Here is an 18,532-nt window from a genome sequence, read left to right on the forward strand (position 1 = left end):
AGAGGAAGATGTCAGCCTGGACAGAGTGGGCTGCCTCGCTGGACCACGAAGTCTGACTCTGAGCCCACGCTCACGGCCACCGATGGGAGAGAAAACCCTCATCCCTCTGGGTTTGGGGCCTTCACTTCACAGCCACACAAGGCAAAGAGTCACCACGGCGGCTGCCTGGCTGGCTGAGTGGGTCTGACAGCTAGCAAGTCCACCCCGCTCCGTTCTTCCAGCCCTTCCTGGGGTCCCAGCTGTAGTACAGGGCACTGCTGCCCGAGGTAAAGGAAGATGAGAAACACCAGCTTGTTTTTTCTGATGACCCAGATCCAGCTAGATGCATTTGTTACTGGCCGGGCAGCTGGTGATGCAGATGTGCGTTCATCACCGCGGAGCGGAAGAGGCAGCAGGTATCCCTGCGATGCTACCTGGGCGCCCCTCTGCCCCACCCCGCCCCACCCCACTCCTTCCTGCCCTTCTTCCCTCTCCCCTCCTCCTCCTCCTCCCTTCTCAGGCCCTGCTCTCCTCTTCCACTCGGGCTCTGCCGAGACCCTCAGTGGGGCGCCCCGTCTCCCCCACGGACAGGCCTCAGCCCCGCCAGCAAGGCCAGGGGGGCAGGTCACGGCCCATGCCAGCCCTTCCACTTGCCTAGCCACGTCCCGCTAGCCTGGCTGATGCAGGCCCCGGGGCCTCCTCCAGGCCCACCTCTCAAGAGCTCAGAGAGATTTTCACTACGGTTTAAGCGCTGAGTCCCTGGAGAGCATCCTAAAAGCACAGAACCCCACCTTCCATTTCCTCAGCCTCTTAAAGCACTGGGCGGCGGGACTCACTCCACTTCTGGCCGCCTCCTCCCGCCCTGACGGAGCTAGAGGAGGGGCGGGAGGAGGAGAATGACTAGCCTGCCCGCCTCCTTCAGCTAGAGAAAAAGCCGATACACAGCCTAGAGGGCCGGCGGGGCGGGGCAGCTGAACGCAGAACAGGCCCTCCAGCCTAGTTCTGAACACAGGCTCCCCACGGCTCCCGGCTGGGGAGCACAGCTACACCACTCCAGCCAGCATCACACACACACCTCACCCGGCCCCACACGCCCATCGTGCGCTGGACGACGGGCTAAACCCTCTTCAGCGTTTCAGTTACTCCCTGAGCCAGAAACTGTCCCCTTCTACAGAGGAGGAGGTCAGGTTTGCACAAACAGGAAGCGGTGATGCCAGGAATCAGACCCGCCTGTGTGTCTCCAAAGCCAGTGTCCTTCCTACCTTATTACCTTCATCTCCCACCAGGGCTGGGGAAGCCTGGAAGGAGGGAAGGAGGATGAGAGAATGTTGGGGAGGGGGAGAGGGAGAGGGGGAGGGAGAGAGGAAGGGGGAGGGGGGAGGAGGAAGGGAGCGGGGAGGGGCACAGGGATGCGGGTGGGACACAGCGTGGCCAGAGCATCCCTGTCTCCATGTGCTCTTTCTTCTCCCCATCCCGTTTCCTGGGGGAGAATTGTGTCTGCACCACCGCAGGAGGTCTGGAGCAGCGTTCACCTCAACCCCCTTCCCGCGCCCCGAAAGGCCGGCCACCCCTCTGCCTGCTGCCTCGGTGATGCGGGAGACGCCAGAGCAGTGTGGTCCAGTGGTCGCTGGCCGGGCTGGGGCTGCTTCCTTCTGTATCACCGAGAACGCAAGACCTAGGTCAGCCTCTTGCTTGACGGGGTTATCGCCAGCAAGGGACCCAAGATGCCTTCCACAAGGGCCCCCAAATTCCAGGTCAGGGGGCAGCACGGGGGAGCATGGAGGCTCACCTCCCAATACCTCCTAAAATCTCCTAACATCCAGGTGGCGGGAACCCAGAGGGAGAGAGGCATGAATAGAAGCTTGGAAACATCAAACAAGAAAAAAACAAAACAGAAGCATAACTCTAGTAAATTAAGCAGCAGGGTGGCACTCTGCCCAACCCTCCCCCCCAGCCCTTCCTCCAACCCAGGTTCAGAGGCCCATTCTTGCAGCCCAGTCTCCCCCAGGACAGTGGGCCCTTGGGGTAGTGGCCTGGCCTGGAATTCCACGAGGGCCCTGTGAAGCAAGTGGCCATGCCTGTCATGTCTAAAGGCTGGAGGTCAGGGCCTTAGCAAAGGAGGGCCACATTCCCATGTCTCCCCAGGACGCCTGCAAATGCCTGGAGACATCGGCCAACAGTGGGGAGCAGGCAAGGGGCTGCAGCGGACCCCTTGGGGACCCACCCAGCCTGGAGGCCAGGCCACCTCCTGCCCCATCTAACACACTTGGGCACCTATGGTTCCACTGAAGCCAGGTGGCCTTGATCTAGTCCCCATGTGGCTGGACCCCAGACCACCCAGCCTCCACAAAAGCAAAATACGGTCTTGACACTTTCCAGGGAAGACGTGCTTCGGGCACCTTGGAGATGGTGCAGAATGGGGAGGACCGGGCTGGAGAAGCTGCCTGAAGGCTCACGGAGGGCCCGGCCCTGCCCACAGACTCAGCTGCACTGGTCTAAGCAAGGGTGTCTGCACATGTCTGGGGAAGGAAGGAGCCTCCTGGTCTCCTTGAGTGGAGAGAGGAGTGGTCCACGGTGATGCCAGCGAGCATCCTTCCCCAGAAACCTACCTCCACCTCCATGGTTGAAGCACAAACCGTGGGCTCTGTCCAGCAGAGGACGGGGACCTGATCTGGGCAGCCCCACAGGGCAGTTACAGCCAAGAAGAACATGCTCCCCCAGCACAGACCTAGGCAGGGAGTGAGGGCAGGGTGCCCCGTCAGCCCCAGGTCACAGAGTCCACGCTGCGTGATCCCAAGACACCCAGAGCTTCCCACGGTCATCCTAGGACCCCAGAGTCCCGGACAGCCAGAAGCCCGAACCAGCCCGACAGAGCCATTCTCTCCAGCCTCAGTAAATGCTCCCAGGCTGGCCCACTTCCCCTGGCCCAGCACAGAGCCTCAGGTGGGCCGCCACTCAACACTCCACTTTCCAGCAGTCTTGAGCAGGCTCTGCCGAGGTGTCAGCCTCCATGGGCACCTAGGCAGGTGGCCTGCAAGAACCAGACCCATACACGAGACTGCCTGGAAGGAGAAATGCCTCAGGGAACAACCACTGCCAGCTTTGGGGCCACCCAGAAACAGAAACACGGACATAGAACCATAGGAAGTCACAGAAAGAACAAGATAGGCATCCTAATTTACACCAACATCACCTTCTACAGATTTCAAGGGCTTCCCCAAACACCCCAATGTGTCCTCCGGACAATTCTCCCAGGCCAGCCAGCCTAGTGTTAAGGTTTATTCCCATTCTGCAGATGAGAAGCTCAAGTCCCCACAGGGAGGCCACAGCAGGGCGGCAAGGGGAACCCGCACACCTGTCGAGGCTCTTTCCACGTGTGCCCACGGCTCTCGAGACAAAGTCGGAAGGACAGAGGGTCGAGAGGAAGAGGAGATGCAGCCAGTGGTGGTGGAGAGCCAGCAAGTAAAAATTGCGTGTCCTTTCCAGTGGGGGCGGGACAGTCCCGCATTCACAGTGAAGGGACAGCATCACAGCCTGCAGCCGTGAGTTTGGTGGGGGTCGTTTGTTTTCTCAAAGGGTATCGGCTGCCAGTACAGCAGGATGGGGAGCGCCCGGATGGGAGTGGGTGCTGGGAGAGACAGAGGTAGGAGGCGGAGGGAGGCAAGAGCAGGGGGGCTGGGGAAGCAGGAAGAGAAAGCTCTTCCCAGTGCTGCAGGGTGGAATTGGAACAATCATAATTAAGGCTTCTTTCTAACAATAGGAAGGGAGCCGGGAGGCGCTGGGTGTCAAACACAGCACGCTCCTCTCCTCTCCGTAGTGGGGGTGCCTAATGAAGCAGCCCGCCCCTCATTAACGCTTGGCTCAGTGGTGACAGCCCTCCCAGGCAGGGAAGGCAGGGGGCGGGGGGGGGGGGGGCGCTGCTGCGGCTGGATCCACGGCCAGACTCCCCTCTCCTCCTGACCTCAGGTGGGCCATGGGGCCCAGAGACCAGGCACCTGGGCCCAGCCACACAGCACAGCAGCCGCAGGTTCGGGAGCCCTGAGATGGAGCAGAATCTGGGGCAGTTTGGTGAGGCCTGGAGAGTGAGTTCCAGCACATGGAGGACACACCAGGTCCTGCCCAGTGGCTCCACCCTCGCCCTGGCCTCAGTTTCCCCACTTGCAAGACGTAAATAACTCCATCCCAACTCCCTAGCTCCATCTCTAGTCCGCAGCTCCATCTCTGGTCCCTCACTCTACCCAGGAAGAGGAAGAGAAAGATAAAGCATCTTGAGAAAACACCAAGGGGAGCATAAGAAATGCACAAGATCACAAGATGTTGGAGCCAGGAGGGATCTTAGAGATGAGCTGGTCCAAGTCCACCACTGAGCAGATGTGGTAACTTCGGCCCAGAGAGGGGAAGTAATTTGTCTGGGGTCACACAGTCAGCCAGCAACAGCCGGGCTGGAACCCGGGGCTCCGTGCCCCTCTGCTGCTCTTTCCCACCCTCCCACCTGGATCCCAGGAGCGACTGAAGAGTTAACTGGTGCACATCTCCCTGAAAAGCAGGACTCCTGCACTTCTAGAAGCAGGGAGGGAGGCAGTCTATATAGCTGGGCCCATTGGGGGGATGGGGGGGCTGCCTAGCCTACCCCACCCACCCCACCCTGATGAGACGCGAGGCACCTCCATCCAGGAGGGAGGAGAGGAAACAAAACAGTGATGCTGAGAATCCTGTCACTCCTCCTCCCACCGCTCCTGACTCACACCCACACAGGCGCCCCATCCCCCAGCAGGCAGGCGGTGGAGCTCAGGGCAGGCGGAGGGGGCTCCAGGCAGAGGGGAGACAGGAGGGGACCGCTCACTTTGGCTGCCATAAATGGTAAGGAATCAGGCACCTTGCGATCAGCTCTTCTGCCTGCATACACGTTCCTTCCCCCACCTCCCCACCAGGGTCCCCATCTCCTTCCCAGAGGCGCCCCCCCCCAGGACTCAGGGCCCAGTCAGGAGCATGTCCTAAATGGCTCAGACATCCCAGGGCTCATGCCCAGGACCCAGGCTCATCGGCCTGACAGGCTGTCACTCTGATTTGGATCCAGCGAGTGGTCGCCTGCAGGCGGGAGGCCTCCCTTCAGCAGGTGGGGGGACACAGGGACTTGGAACACACCTGACCACACACCCCCAACCCTGGCCCTTGCCTCGCTATAGAGAACCCTAGGGCTGCTGCTGCTCACCGCAGGAGCATGGAAGGCTCAGGAAGGTCCTGCCAGCAGCCGCACTTTCCTTAGTTGTTCAGTCACTCAGTCGTGTCTGACTCTTTGCCACCCCATGGACTGCAGCACGCCAAGCTTCCCTGTCCTTCGCTATCTCCTGGAGTTTGCTCAGACTCATGTCCATTGAATCAGTGATGCCATCCAACCACCTCATCCTCTGTCTTTCCTTACAGCCCATGGCAAAGGGCCATGGGGGTCTGTGGGCCAGGTCACCCGTTCTCCAAACCCACCTATTCACCCGTTCTCCAAACTCACCACCTGCCGTCTCCGCTGACTGCAGGGGAGAAAGTCCCTGCTCACCACACTGGATGCATCAGACCTTTTCCAGGCTTCCAGTATCAACTTATTTTTCCTGCCCCTATCTTCTCCACGCTACCCTGCCCCACCTCATGCAGAACCTTCCACAATTGTCCTACTGCCCTGACTTCTCCCTGGCTGTCCATCTCCCATTCTCCAGGTCCTGGAGCCCCATCCTTGCTGGCCATCAGATACTCCGTGAGACCTGCCTCCTCCATCAAGCCTGCTCTGCTCAGAAGTCAGATGGCAGGACACGGAGATGCAGACATCGCCTGCCAGGGTCAGGAGAGCCCCCAGCACCGCCTCCGGACACGGCAGCCACTCCACCTACGGGGTCCCCTCCACTTTCGAGGGGCAGCCACAGGCCCCTCACCCCCGCCTTCTCCTCCAAGCTCACCTCCTTCCTGGGGTCCATCCCCAGGTTCACACCCTGCTGGACTCAGATTCCCTTTCTCACGTGCCTGCCCCTTATCCAGGCCGGCCTGGGGGTTAGTGAACCAGGGCTCACCACTGAGGACACATTTGGGGAATCAAGGGACTCAGCACTGAGGAAAGGCAGGGCTGAAAAGTGCAACATGCCCGCAGCCACACCCCAGGGCATCGGCTGGCCCGGCCTCTGGCCCAGCGTGGTCACCGGGGAGGCAAGTGGAAAGGGGCTGACAGGCTAGGATCCACAGGGGATGCCCCGGAGGGTGCCCTGCCTCTGGGGAAGCCGGAACACCTACCCCCAAGTGACTCAGACACAGCCGGCTGGCACAGCCAGGCGCCGGGCACACAGAGGAGCACCCAGGCTGCCCGCTTCACCTGCGGGAGTCAGGGCGGCCGTGCAAAACAGAAGCGGAGACGATGGACAGGGCCCTGGGTCTCGCGTCCCTACCTGCTCCTGCCCTCTCTCTCCAGGAGGTGTGGAAGGTACGTCTCAGGGGACGCGCAGACCCCAGGAGCAGCATCTGGCCCTGGGGGGCTGGCAGGGGGGCAAGCACGTCATCTACATTCTACCCTCCCCTTCTTTCGGCATCTGCACCCTTTTTTTCTCCAGGAAATTCTCCTCCTCCCCAGTACAGATGGCCTTATCCAGTCAATCAGGGACAGGACACCTCTGCCCACCCCTGCCCAAGGGTGGGATGGTGAGCAGCCAGCCTCTCTCTCCTGGGGACGCCAACTCCTGAGCAGTGAACCCCAAGGGCCACAAACAGCAGGAGCTGTGGCATCCCGCAGAGCCAGCGGAGCCACGCTCACTGTCATCTGTCACCCTCCGCTTCTACGCTGTGTGTGGTCACACGACTGAAGCAACTTAGCACGCACGCACATATAAATACGCACACACATATTACACTAGGAAAGTGATAGTCACTCAGTCATGGACAACTCTTTGCGACCCCATGGACTGTAGCCCACCAGGCTCCTCTGTCCATGGGATTCTCCAGGCAAGAATACTGGAGTAGATTGCCATTCCCTTCTCCAAGGGATCTTCCTGACCCAGGGATTGAACCTAGGTCTCCTGTGTCACAGAGCAGACTTTTTACCTCTGAGCCACCAGGGAAGCTATTCACACATGCATACATGCTTGTGTACATACATACAACATTAGTCGTATACACATGTGCACACGTATACACATACCTATCTGTGTGTGCAGCGGGGAGGAAGCTCTGAGAATGTACAATTTTTGTACCTCCGGGAAGATGCAAGTGTAGAACCAGACCGGTGGAAGCTAAGGATATTTTACAAACCCTCGGCCAGTGGGGCTTCCCTGACGGTCCAGTGGTTAAGACTGCGTGCTTCCACTGCAGGAGGCATGAGTTCGATCCCTGGTTGGAGAACCACATGCTATATGGTGCGGCCAAAAAGAACGGTCAAGACCCTCAGGAATTTGTCCTTTCCTCTGTGCTATCACAGAGAGAGACTCACACGGGCTGTCCGTCACCCCCTCCTTCTGCTTGGACCGTCTGTACTGTTGCTGAGATATACCAAGAAAGGTTAAAAGAAAAAAGTCATCACTGAGGACTTCCCTGGTGGTCCAGAGCTAAGGTTCTGCACTCCCAACACAGGGGGACCAGGTTCGATCACTGGTCAGGAAATTAGATCCCACGTGCCGTATTTAAAGATCTCACATGCCTCAAAGAAGATCTAAGATCTCGCGTGCTTCCAACTAAGACCCAGCACAGCCAAAGAAGTAAATGAAAATAAATATTAAATAAATAGAGCAGCAGAAACATTCTTGAAAAGCATAAGATGAACAGACTTGCCCTACCACTTATGGAGACCTGTCATAAAGTGTTGGGAGTTGAGACAGTATAACACAGGGAAAGATGCGCGGTACCCATCGGTGGGGAAGGGAGGCCTGGCGAGTGGGCAGGGGGGCGCTCAGACAGCTCATGTTACAAGAGGAGAGGAACAGAAGCCCTGCTCACATCACACACAAATACATTCCAGATCTACAAAGCACTCAAGTATGAAAAGTAAAGCTTTCAGAAATAAACACAGGGACTCGCCTTTGATCATTCATTCATTCAAAAATTTATGAGTGCGAATTATCTTGTGACAAGCACTGTCCTATTACCAGGGACATAAAGATGTCCCCGAGATGTTATATATTTCCTAAATAATACATAAAATGTACAATCTCACAAAGAAAAGAGACTGAGAAGTTTGACTACATTAATGTAAATAATTTGTTTATCAAAAGACCTGTGAAGAAAGTGAAAAGACAAGCTGTAAACTGTGTTTGTTCTACACTCAGAAGACAACAGATGATTATCCAGAACATAAATAAAATACTTAAATGTTAGTAGGAAGTAGCAAACCACTCAGTAGGAAAATGGACAAAAACGTCAACAGGCAGTGGCAGCAAAGAATGACTGATAAACCTAGGAAGAGAGGTTCACTAGTGTTCAGAGAATGCAAATTTCAAACACAACACAGCATTTCACACCCACTGTACGGGAGACTGCCCCAAATTTTCCATTTTTAATTGCCACTCCACTGGGGGAAATGTCAATCAATGCTTCCACTTTGGAAAACAATCTGGCACTCTCCGATACAGCAGAAATGCAAGTACCCTAAATTTGAGCAAGGCCAATCCTTGCCGTGTTCCCTGAAGCAGTTCTCCAAGTGGGGTCCTTGGATGGCCTCGACACTGAGGAACTTTACAGCCATTTGACACAGCCGGAACATTCCTGCGCGCAATCGATGAGCTCGGGAATGCAGGGGGGTCACCTGCGGCTGCAGCCGGCTACCAGTCACATAGCACACCCCCATCCGAGCACTGGAGGAAAAGAGCTGCTCCTTCAGAGATATTTTTGGAAGCGCTGCCCTAGAGACACTCCTGCATATGTGCGCCACGAGGCTTGTTTAAGAACGCTCCCAGAAGCATGTTTGCAAAGAAGGAAATAACCCAAATGTCATCACCAGAAGAACACACCGCCACACACTCACACAACAGAACTCTCTGGAGCGGCAAAAACACAGACGCTCTTATAACACACATCACCATGGATGAATCGATAAGTGTTAACACTGAACTTCTTCAAAGTTCAGAAGGCTTCCATCTCTTACAAGCTTAAAAACAAGCCCAGCCAAATGATACGGTGTTTAAGGATGCCTGCACGTGCAGAAAAACTATGAAGAGATCCACTTCACACAAACTGTAAGGAGAATGGTTCTCTCCAGGGAGGGCGCTGGGTCTGTGGCCCAGGGAGGACCACAGAGACTTCACGGGTGTAGATGATGATCCTTGAACTGCATGGTGGGCACATGTTCGTCACGTACATTTTCAAACTATATGAATTGAGATATGCTACATTACACATTTTCAAAGTTTTAAGTGACCATTGTTTTTGGTTAGTAAAGTGACCTGGAGGAAGCCCGAACGCCTGGCATCTCTTGTCAGCTCAGGTCACGGCCAAGCTGCCCAGCACAGTCCAGCCCTGAGTGCACCAGCCGCCATGACCTGCCCTCGGAGCATCCAGGGCAGAGGGCCACGAGACCCCGCTAAGTGACTGCAGGCCCAGTCGGCCCGATTCACAGCACCAGGGACAAAGGGAGGCAGGGGAAGGTGTGGTCCGACTGGAGTCAGAGGGAAGGGTGCAGTGAGGCAGGGCAGCTGCAGGCCTGAACTCTGACACCCCTGCCCTCTACCGCTGCCTCCCACCCCATCCTCCATTCCCATTGCTACCCATATGCCTGAGAGCAGAGGACATCCAGAACTCGCCCCAGCCTAACGAGACATCTGGGGCTCTGTCCAGGCCCCAGAGCCCTGCCCAGCACTGTCATGCCAGCCCTGGGCAACTGACTGCAGGAGGGTGGTGACAACACCTGCACCCACTGGTCACCGAGTCCAGCATTCCAGCATCTCTCTCCGAAGCGGACCTGGACAAGGCACACCCGGCCTCACCTGGGCCCCGGGACAGCCCCACGGGACAGGTGATGCTGTCACCTGTGGGGAAACCCAGGCGGCAGGAGACCCCGACAACACAGGCCTCATCCCTGGGGACTCTGAGTCAGTAGGCCACAGGTCGAAGGGCACGGTGTCTGTCTGGACAAAGCTGCCTGGGTGACTTGAACCTATAACCCTCGGGAAGAGCCCTGGAGTGGACAGGAAGCCCCCTGAAGGCAATCACCCTAGCACGGCCTCCTGCATGTGATTGCATGCACGGCCTCCTGTACTGAGCTGCCTGACGCGACAGAGAGGATTTGAACTCCACAGCCTTCCTTTAAGGGGCTTCCCTGGCGGCTAAGACAGTAAAGAGTGCAGGAGACCCAGGTTTGATCCTTGGGTCAGGTTTGATCCCTGAGTCGGGAAGATCCCCTGGAGAAGGGAATGGCTACCCACTCCAGTATTCTTGCCTGGAGAATCCCACGGGCAGAGGAGCCTGGTGGGCTACAGTCCATGGAGTCATTTCCAAGGCCTCCTCCAGGCTCTCAGGAGGCCTGCCAGGAACCGAAGGAGAAGACGGCAGAGCCCATCCGAATGGAAGCACGGTCTGACGCTGTTAAAAGAGATTTCAGGTCCCCTGAGGTCCCAGGGCTGGAGGAGGACAAGCTGGGGGGTGACAGCCCTCACCCTCCCCACCACGTGCCATTTTTAACGTCCCAGTCCCAACCCCCCGCCGCTCCTGCCGGAAGATTAGCTTCCAAATGTGAACAGGGACAATAGCTCAGAAGACTTAACTCTGCCTGACGGGCTTACCTCCGCCTCAAAGCTTCCTAACTGGGACCAAGTAAGCAGGCACATCGCAGCCGGAGGGGAGCGGCAGGCGGCTCCTAAGCTGGATTACCAACGGCAACAGCTTGCAGCCTGAGTGGCACAGCAAGACCTGTCATGGTGGTCACTGCCCAGAAAGCAAAACATCGCTTTCCACAGAGCCCTGGCGCCAAACCAAAGAACATCCTCGTCCTCCGAACCCCAGCCACTCACCAGCCCAGGAAGCTACGCTCTGCTGGCCCCGTCCAGGTTGTCATTACCCATTGTCTCCTGTGTTCAGCCCATTGCATAAGTGCTGGAGACTCTGTCTGGATCACCCTTCTCCCTGGCCTCATCCTCGTCTATCCAGCAAACTCCTCTTCATCCTTCAAAACCCAGCTGTCACTGTCCTCTCTGTATCTTGTTGCTATTAAGCAGTATTAATTACTGGGTCATTGTAGCTCAGATGGTAAAGAGTCCACCTACAGTGCAGGAGACCCCAGTTCAATCCCTGGGTCAGGAAGATTCCCTGGAGAAGGAAATGGCAACCCACTCCAGTATTCTTGCCTGGAGAATTCCATGGACAGAGGAGCCTGGCGGGTTACAGTCCATAGGGTCACAAAGAGTCAGATACAACTGAACAACTTTCACTTTTTCCTTTTTCGAGAAGCTCTATGGAGACTTACTGCCCAGAACTGTAACTGCCTATTCTACATGTCTGACTCTCTGTCAGGCTTACAGCAGGTGCTCAATAAATGCACGCAGGGCACACTAGCCACAGAGCACCCGATCAGCCCTTCCCACGGAAGAAACAGCAGAGACATAATTCGCTAATGCTTTTTTCTAAAGTTGGACAGTCTTTAAAAGAAACAGGCGGTTTTTCCCTCCCCTTCATCTCTGATGGACACAGACATTTTGGGGAGCGGGTCAGACAGCCACCACCCCACATGGGAGAAGGTCAAGTCAGGCTCCCAGGATGCATGCAGGGTCAGGGCCACCGCTGCCCCAGCCCAGAATGCTGGGGAGGGTGAGGGGCGCTCAGTGTCCCAGCACCCTGGGGCGGGGACAGGCCAGGTGACCTCTCCAGCCGCAACTTCCTGGCCGGGAAAGCTGATCCGCCCTGTGCGAGCCCAGTCAGCCGGTCCCCAGCGCTGGAGGCCCCTGCGCACGCAGCGGGCATTCAGGAAATAGTTGCGGCATGAGTGCATGGGCTCGATTGAGACCCCACAGCCCAGTGAGCCCGCCGTCAAGTTCAACCAAGGGCAGTCGGGCGCACGGAGGCAGGGCAGGGCGCGGCCCCGTCCTCCGGGGAGGGCTGTGGAGGCGCCGGTGGCCTTTTCTGTGCTCCTCGGGGACCGCGGCGGACGGGAGGGGGGACAGGCCTGGGGCCCTTCCCCACCGCGGTGACAGCACTTACCCCCTGTTTCAGCGGGACTCTCTCTTTCTCCACCCTCCTCCTCCCCGCCCCCTCTTGACTGACACCAATGTTGGCTCTGACATGATTTAAAAATAGATATCAAGACAAGGAAGTTTAATTTTTAATGCTTTGGAAAGGAAGCGAACACAGCCGGCATCCCCTCGCGGCCACGTGCCCGGGACTCCGGGCCTCTGCCCTCCTCCCCCACCTGACCCACCCTGAGGATCCACGTGGAGCTGCCTTGCGGGGAGCCGGCTGGGAGCCCCAGGGTTGGGGGGGTAGCCTCTCCATGCCTCCTGCTGCCCAGCTTGGCCTGTATGTCCTGCTCGGGCTCTGTGCTGACCCCTCAGAGCCCACCACCGCCTTCCCCGAGAGAAGGCAGGCCACAGACTCAGGACACGCAGGCCACCCCTCCCACACTGTGCACAGACCCTGTCCCGGACGTCATGGACCACGGGGCAGGCACGGCGTCCACTGGCAACCAAGCCAGTACCGAATACGTGCCCCCGAGGTGACTGGAGAGCTGAGATCAAGCTGCCCGCACCCAGAGGGCAAGTGAACAGCCTGAGGGGGGGGCAAGCTAAAGCCCTGCCCCCACATAGAGAGGTTAAACAGGGAGCCCGCCCCCGCCCGACCCAGCCCTGCGCCAGCCTTCCTCCTGCTCCAGCAGGCACCCTTGGCTAATTGGCCTTTATTAAGGAAGCAGTCCACAAGGAACAGACTTTCCAAAGGGGCCAGAATGTCACCGCTCTGCCAGGCATGATTTAAAGCGATGGGACAGCTCTGCCAGCCACGTGAAAAGTGACCATGATCCTGAGAAGCAATTATGATAGCACCCCCAGCTCTACCACCAGCAGCCCCCCTTCCACACAAGATAGGAACTCAGTGCAGGTTGGGGGAACTGGGCGGGGGTCACAACGTGCCATCCCGAGAAGGGGACAGAGGCCCCCAGCACTCGGAGCTCCCCCTGTACTCAGAGTTAAAAGCCCTGAGTCTTTTGTGCCCTCCTGGAGGGGCTTAGATGCGCCTGATCTCTGCCTGGAGAACTCCACCAGATGGTCCCGGGAGGCCGGTGAGATGGAGCTGACTGCCATAGCCAGAGGACTGGTGGAAGGGCCCCTCGGGTCGGGGAAACATCTGCCCAGCTCACTTCCTGTCCACCTCGAAGCCAGCCTTCTCTTTGGCCCCGAGGATCTGGGCAGGGTGTATGCAGGCCCAGAGGAGATGAGCTTCATTCAGGCAGGTTGACCTCTACCCCACCATCTATATCAGGCCCTCAGAAATGCGGCCCCGGGCGCCAACCTGGCTAGCACCAGCTGGCTCTAGTCTGCGGTGCCAGGGGCAGACCTGAACACCACCCCCTCCTCCACCCAGGCCGGCGCCCAGCAGCCTGCAAGGCACCTGCCCTTTCCTGGGGAAGAGAAGGAGGTGGTGCCAGCCCCAGGGCTCCGCCTCTATCCTGCCCCCAGTGATGTCACCCCAGCCCTCACCAATACCAGCACCCCAGAAGCTCCACCCAGCGGCCAGGAACTGAGCCCACTCAGGCCTGCGAGGGGGGCTGCGGTGCAAGAAGGCTGCACCCCTCCTGGCAGCGGGACTCCTCCCCGGCAGGCTCCCCGAGACAGCGGGTGTAGCAACAAGAGGCAGGTCTGGAGAAGGACCAGGTAAGCTTCAGGATCTATGGGAAGATCTCTAGGTATGGACTGCAGGTCTCAGGTTCAACTCTAACGCCTCCTTAGAAACAAAAGCCTCCTTTGGGGACATGAGCCAGGAGACTAGAGAACGGATACTACACAATTCCTGACAATCGCTCTGGGTCCCCGAGGGCTCGGCTCTGACCAGACCGCTCGCCTCCTGGCCCCCAGCCTCTCACTCCCGGCTGTGCTTTCCAGGAGGGCTCTCCAGGGGTCCTGCCTCATCAACAACCCCACCCGCCTTGGCTCTTTCTCTCCTGACTCGGCTCTTCCCTTCGTGGCTCCCCCCATCTCGGACCCCCAAGCACCTCCTGCAGGAAGCCCCTGCCACACTGGAGTGCAGACCACCAGCCCAAATCCTGGCCGCACCTGCTCCTTCCCCTCCCAAGAAACGCAGCGCCCACCACTGTCACACACACACAAGCATCCGTTTCTCTTGAGCTAACTTCCCGTCTCTCCTAAAGTCTGGGCCTTTTTTCATCATCTCATATGCTACTAGCATGAAAGAACTGGGTCTCTGAGGCTCCAAATTTTTCCCAGCTCATAGCATGTCATGAGAAATCTGAAAATACTAGGTAACCAGAAAAGTCAGAGACTAGGAGAGAGTGACTTCTTGCCTGGTAAAAGACAGGTGGGAGGTGCTTTCTTAACAGGAGAAGTAAATTTTTTCACTGTAACCAAAAGGGAAGGCCAGTCCTCCGACCGGCTCGTTCTCCTCGGGATTGAAAGTCGCTCATCACCCTACAGCTAAGCAGCTAAGCCTGCACCACTGACAAGTTTGAGAACTGACTTCTCCTCCCCATCAAGTGGGATGTGGGAACCCCTACCCCACATTTGAATTTTGTGCGCTGATCCTTCGTCCATTCATCCACAAACACATAACTATTAATATAGTGCCTTCTACGTGCAGGGCGAAGGTCCCTAAATTCCTAGAGAAATGAAGAGGCAGTCATACCTCCTCCGGCCAGAAGGTGGCGGGGTGGGGGTGGGGAGGAGCGCAGCTGAGTGGGAGGTACTGGCCAGGGCAGGGAGCATCCCATGAGGGTCTTTCTAGTAAGAGAGGGGCGTGGGCAGAAAGGCAGAAAGGGAGGTTGAGACCATGAACAAGGGCAGAGAGGGAAGCCATGCCCAGTTAACGGGCCACATTCCTGCAAATCTGTAGGCACCAGAGAAATACACATGGGTGCTTGACTGACACTGAAGCTGGCAGACCAGCAGAGGACCAGCAGCAGCTGCCCAAAGGCGGCCCCAGAATCATTCCTGACATTCCCATGGATCTGCCCCAGTCTCCCCTCACCACGGGTCAGGTAACACCTGACAGCCGTGGCTGGAGGACCCCAGGCCATGGAGGCAACTGGGGAAATCCCACTCAGACCATCTCAGACCAGGTTCCTGGGAAGAGAAGGGACGGGGGCTCCCTCCCCAGAGTGAAGGCAAGCAGGCAGGACGTCCCGTAACTCAGGAGGTGAGGCTGTGAGGGAGACCATCACGACTGCTCACCCTCACTGGACTGCAAAGGAAACCAGTCCTTGGGGATGAAATGATTTGCCCAAGGTCACACGAAAAGCTAATGCAGAACCAAGGCCGGAGGCCAGGCTTCTTCCTGCCCTGGCCTGAGGGCTCCGGATCTATGAGAAAACTCACCCTGCCCAACCCTACACACCCACAAAAGTTTTTCAGTTCAAGTGGGTCAGCACACTGCGCCCAGCCCACTGCACTGAGTGACTCCCCCACCCACCCCACCCACCCCCGGGGACTCCTCCTGGACCGTGGGCAGCTGACAGCCTCCAGGAGGCAGAAGGACAGCCCTGGGGCAGAGCCAAACATCTGTGCTGATTACATACATCTGGGCTCTGGAGGAGAAAGGCGAAGGCAGAAGTTGGGCTGAAGGAAGAACCAGATATGAATGTAAGAAGTTTTCAGATTCACCAAACTATTATAGGTATTTCTCATGCACACAGGGGAGGGAGGAGAACAGCAGATGAAGAACAATTCTGAGCTACCCCACCCACTGACACCTCCCCTGGAACATCATCTCTCACCAAGGATGGGGCACGCCCTTTGTCCCTTCCAGTCTCTGGGTTCCACGGCCGGAGCACATGGCTGGCCCGTTCCCTGCCCAGTCCACTGCAATCCCTCAAAAGCAGCTGCCGCCACCCGATGGCAGCAACCCTCCCACGTCCTCCCTCTCCCCGCAAGCCCCAACAGGGGGGAGGGGGGCAGCGGGCAGAGCTGCAGGCCAGCGGCCCCTGTTGGCCTGGGACAGGGCCCGCCCCCCAGCTTTTCCTGGGATTCACTGGAAGGAGGGGGGAGGGACGTGACCTCCACCACTCACCCACCTCATGCCCATAAAATGCTGCAGACTGTGTTCTCCTACATGCAGGAGAAATACAAGAAGAAAACTCGGAAAACCATCTGCACTTCTGCCTGAATTCAACTCAAGGTCACAGTTGTTAAAAATTCCGACCCCACACCTATTTCTGCACAGGACCCAGTTGGAGGCACCGATTTCTTGGGGACGGGGGTGGGGTGGAGGAGGTGGCGGCAAACTTCAGCAGCCTCCTAGGAGTAGAACAAGTCTCTCCTGGAAGAGTTGCAGTCTTCATTCAGCCACCAAGGAGAGAGAAAGATGTATGAGAGAGGGAGGGGAACTGTGTTTTAAGACCCACTTACCGCTGTGCAGAGAGCAGGGCCATGCTGCTCGGAAGGGGGAGAGGGTATGTGCTTAAGCAAAGAGGAAAGGCCAAGGCAGGCGAGACACTCGTAAGGACTTACCCAGAATATCAAATTGAAGAGGAACATCATGTACTTGAGGCAGCACAGGCAGCCCCTGGCCATGTTGCACTTCTTAAATTCTAGGAGGAAAACAAAGGACAGGTCCAGGTAAAACACCACGTACTTGCTGCCTTTGGGCGCATTGTACTTGTCGGTCTTCACGCCGGCTTCGGCGTGGCTCTGGCCGCGGGAGCCAGCGGTGCCGTAGAAGGCGCCGGCCGTGAAGCCGCGGCCGAACGGGCGGCCCGAGGTGGACGGCTTGGCAAAGTCCGAGTCCTTGCTGTCCAAAGATGGACTCCGGTGGATCGAAGAATCCTCGCTACTCGACTTCTCCATGCTCGCGTCGCTCCCGGGGGGCGCGGGGGGCGGGGGGCATCGCTCCCGGAGTGGCACGGAGGGGGCGCCCGAGAAGGGCGCGGGGCTGCGAGCGGGTCGGAGGAGCCTCGCACGCCCCGGCTCAGTCCCCGGGCGCGCCGCCGGCCGGACTCCGCGCTGGGGCCGGGGTGGGGGTTGTGGGGGGTGGGGGAGTCAGGGCCCCGCTCCCCACCGGCCGGCCCGGGAGGGCTCTGCGGCGCGGCTTGGCTGCACGCACGCTCCCCGGGCGCCGGCTGGCCGGCGTAACTTAGCGCCTCTGGAGAGGCTGCGATTGTATTTCTCGATCCCAAACGTCAGCTCGCCTCCCAGGCGCTGCACCGCCGCTCCACGCGAGGCACCGGGGCGCCGGGCTCGGGCTCCCGGGCACACCTCTCTCAGTCAGCCCGGCCCGGTCACTTTGCGAGCGCCCGCCTCCTCTCGCCCCGCGACTTTGCGGAGCTGCCCCGGGGCCCTGGGCTGCTGGGCGCGCGCGCGGCGGCTAGTGACGAGGGATCCGCCGCAGCTGCAACCACCGCTGGGCTCCCCCTGCGAAATCCCGGCCCGAGTCCCGACTCCCGACTCCGAAATCGCCGGAGCCCCCTCCCCGGCCCTCGGCCCCGCCCCCTGGCTTGCATTCGGCCAATGAGCGCCAGGCCTGCAGGGGGGCAGCCCCCCTCCCCGATGACACCACGGCTTTAATGGGATTAGCGTTCTGCCGGGTGCCTACACCAGTGCGCCGCGAGCCCAGCTAAATGTCAAGGGCTCCGGAGCCGGGGTGAACCAGAACCTTCATTGCAAGGCGCTAGCCTCTTCCAGGGGAGAGAAGGGGGCGGGAGGGGAAGAGAACGACTGGAGGAAACACGATCCAAGGAAACCAGAGGAAAGGGCTGGGGAGGACTGGAGGGGACAGAAGCGCGGCCACAGACGAGCTGTCTGCCGCCCCCTGTGTCCACGGGGCCTTTCCGAGCCGGGCGCACGGTCTGCCGGCTGCACACACACCCAGAGGCTGGCGCGTCTGCACACGTGGGTCTGACTGGGACGCGCAGGGAGAGGGGGACCGCAGGGGAGGCGCGAGGTGTGGGAAAGGCGCCGGCCACCCGCGCCGCCCGCCCCGCCCCCCCCTCCGCGCACGCGCGCGCGCACCCGCGGCTCCGGAGGCTCTTGCAGCTGCGCGAGCTCCCCCCACCCGCCCACCCACTCCTGCCCCGCGCTCCGGGCAGGACCCCCACCGACTGAGAAGAGTAGACGGCCCAGGTAGGGTCCTGCCTTGCCCCTCCGAATCCTTCCTCGCCCAGGGTGACACCGGGGTGCGCGCAGGCTACCGGCTGCTCAGGGCGCAGCACCAAGAACGCTCGGGCCGAGGGCTTCGGAGAATCCAGGAGCCCTGCATCCTACCGCGAGACACCAGCTGCGCCCCGGGCTCGCGCGGAGGTCTGCACTGCCCAGTTGGCAAATAGAGAGGACCAGAAGACGCGGGGAGGGGCACCTCTCTTTTCGCCACCAGCCAGAGGGTGAGAGAGCCCCAGAGCACCCCCTGCCCTGTATCCCACGCCCCAAACCGCGCCTGGCCGTCCGGAGGC

The 18,532-nt window shown here is 58.9% G+C and overlaps 1 protein-coding gene across 2 annotated transcripts in view; it reads right to left on the reverse strand.

Annotated features, from left to right (window-relative positions):
- TSPAN9 (tetraspanin 9) overlaps nucleotides 1-18,532 on the reverse strand; it is a 186,079-nt gene that overhangs the window by 57,802 nt on the left and 109,745 nt on the right. The window contains exon 3 of one of the 2 annotated variants that reach the window (XM_065942716.1): nucleotides 16,599-16,678. In XM_065942716.1, the coding sequence (XP_065798788.1) occupies nucleotides 16,599-16,661 (63 nt within the window). In that variant the 5' untranslated portion in view covers nucleotides 16,662-16,678. Of the gene's footprint in view, nucleotides 1-16,598; nucleotides 17,100-18,532 lie in introns of those variants that run through there. The other variant, XM_065942724.1, reaches the window with a different exon arrangement.

The sequence above is a fragment of the Muntiacus reevesi genome, chromosome 1 (genome assembly GCF_963930625.1).
Source record: "Muntiacus reevesi chromosome 1, mMunRee1.1, whole genome shotgun sequence".
NCBI classification, from domain to species: Eukaryota; Metazoa; Chordata; class Mammalia; order Artiodactyla; family Cervidae; genus Muntiacus; species Muntiacus reevesi.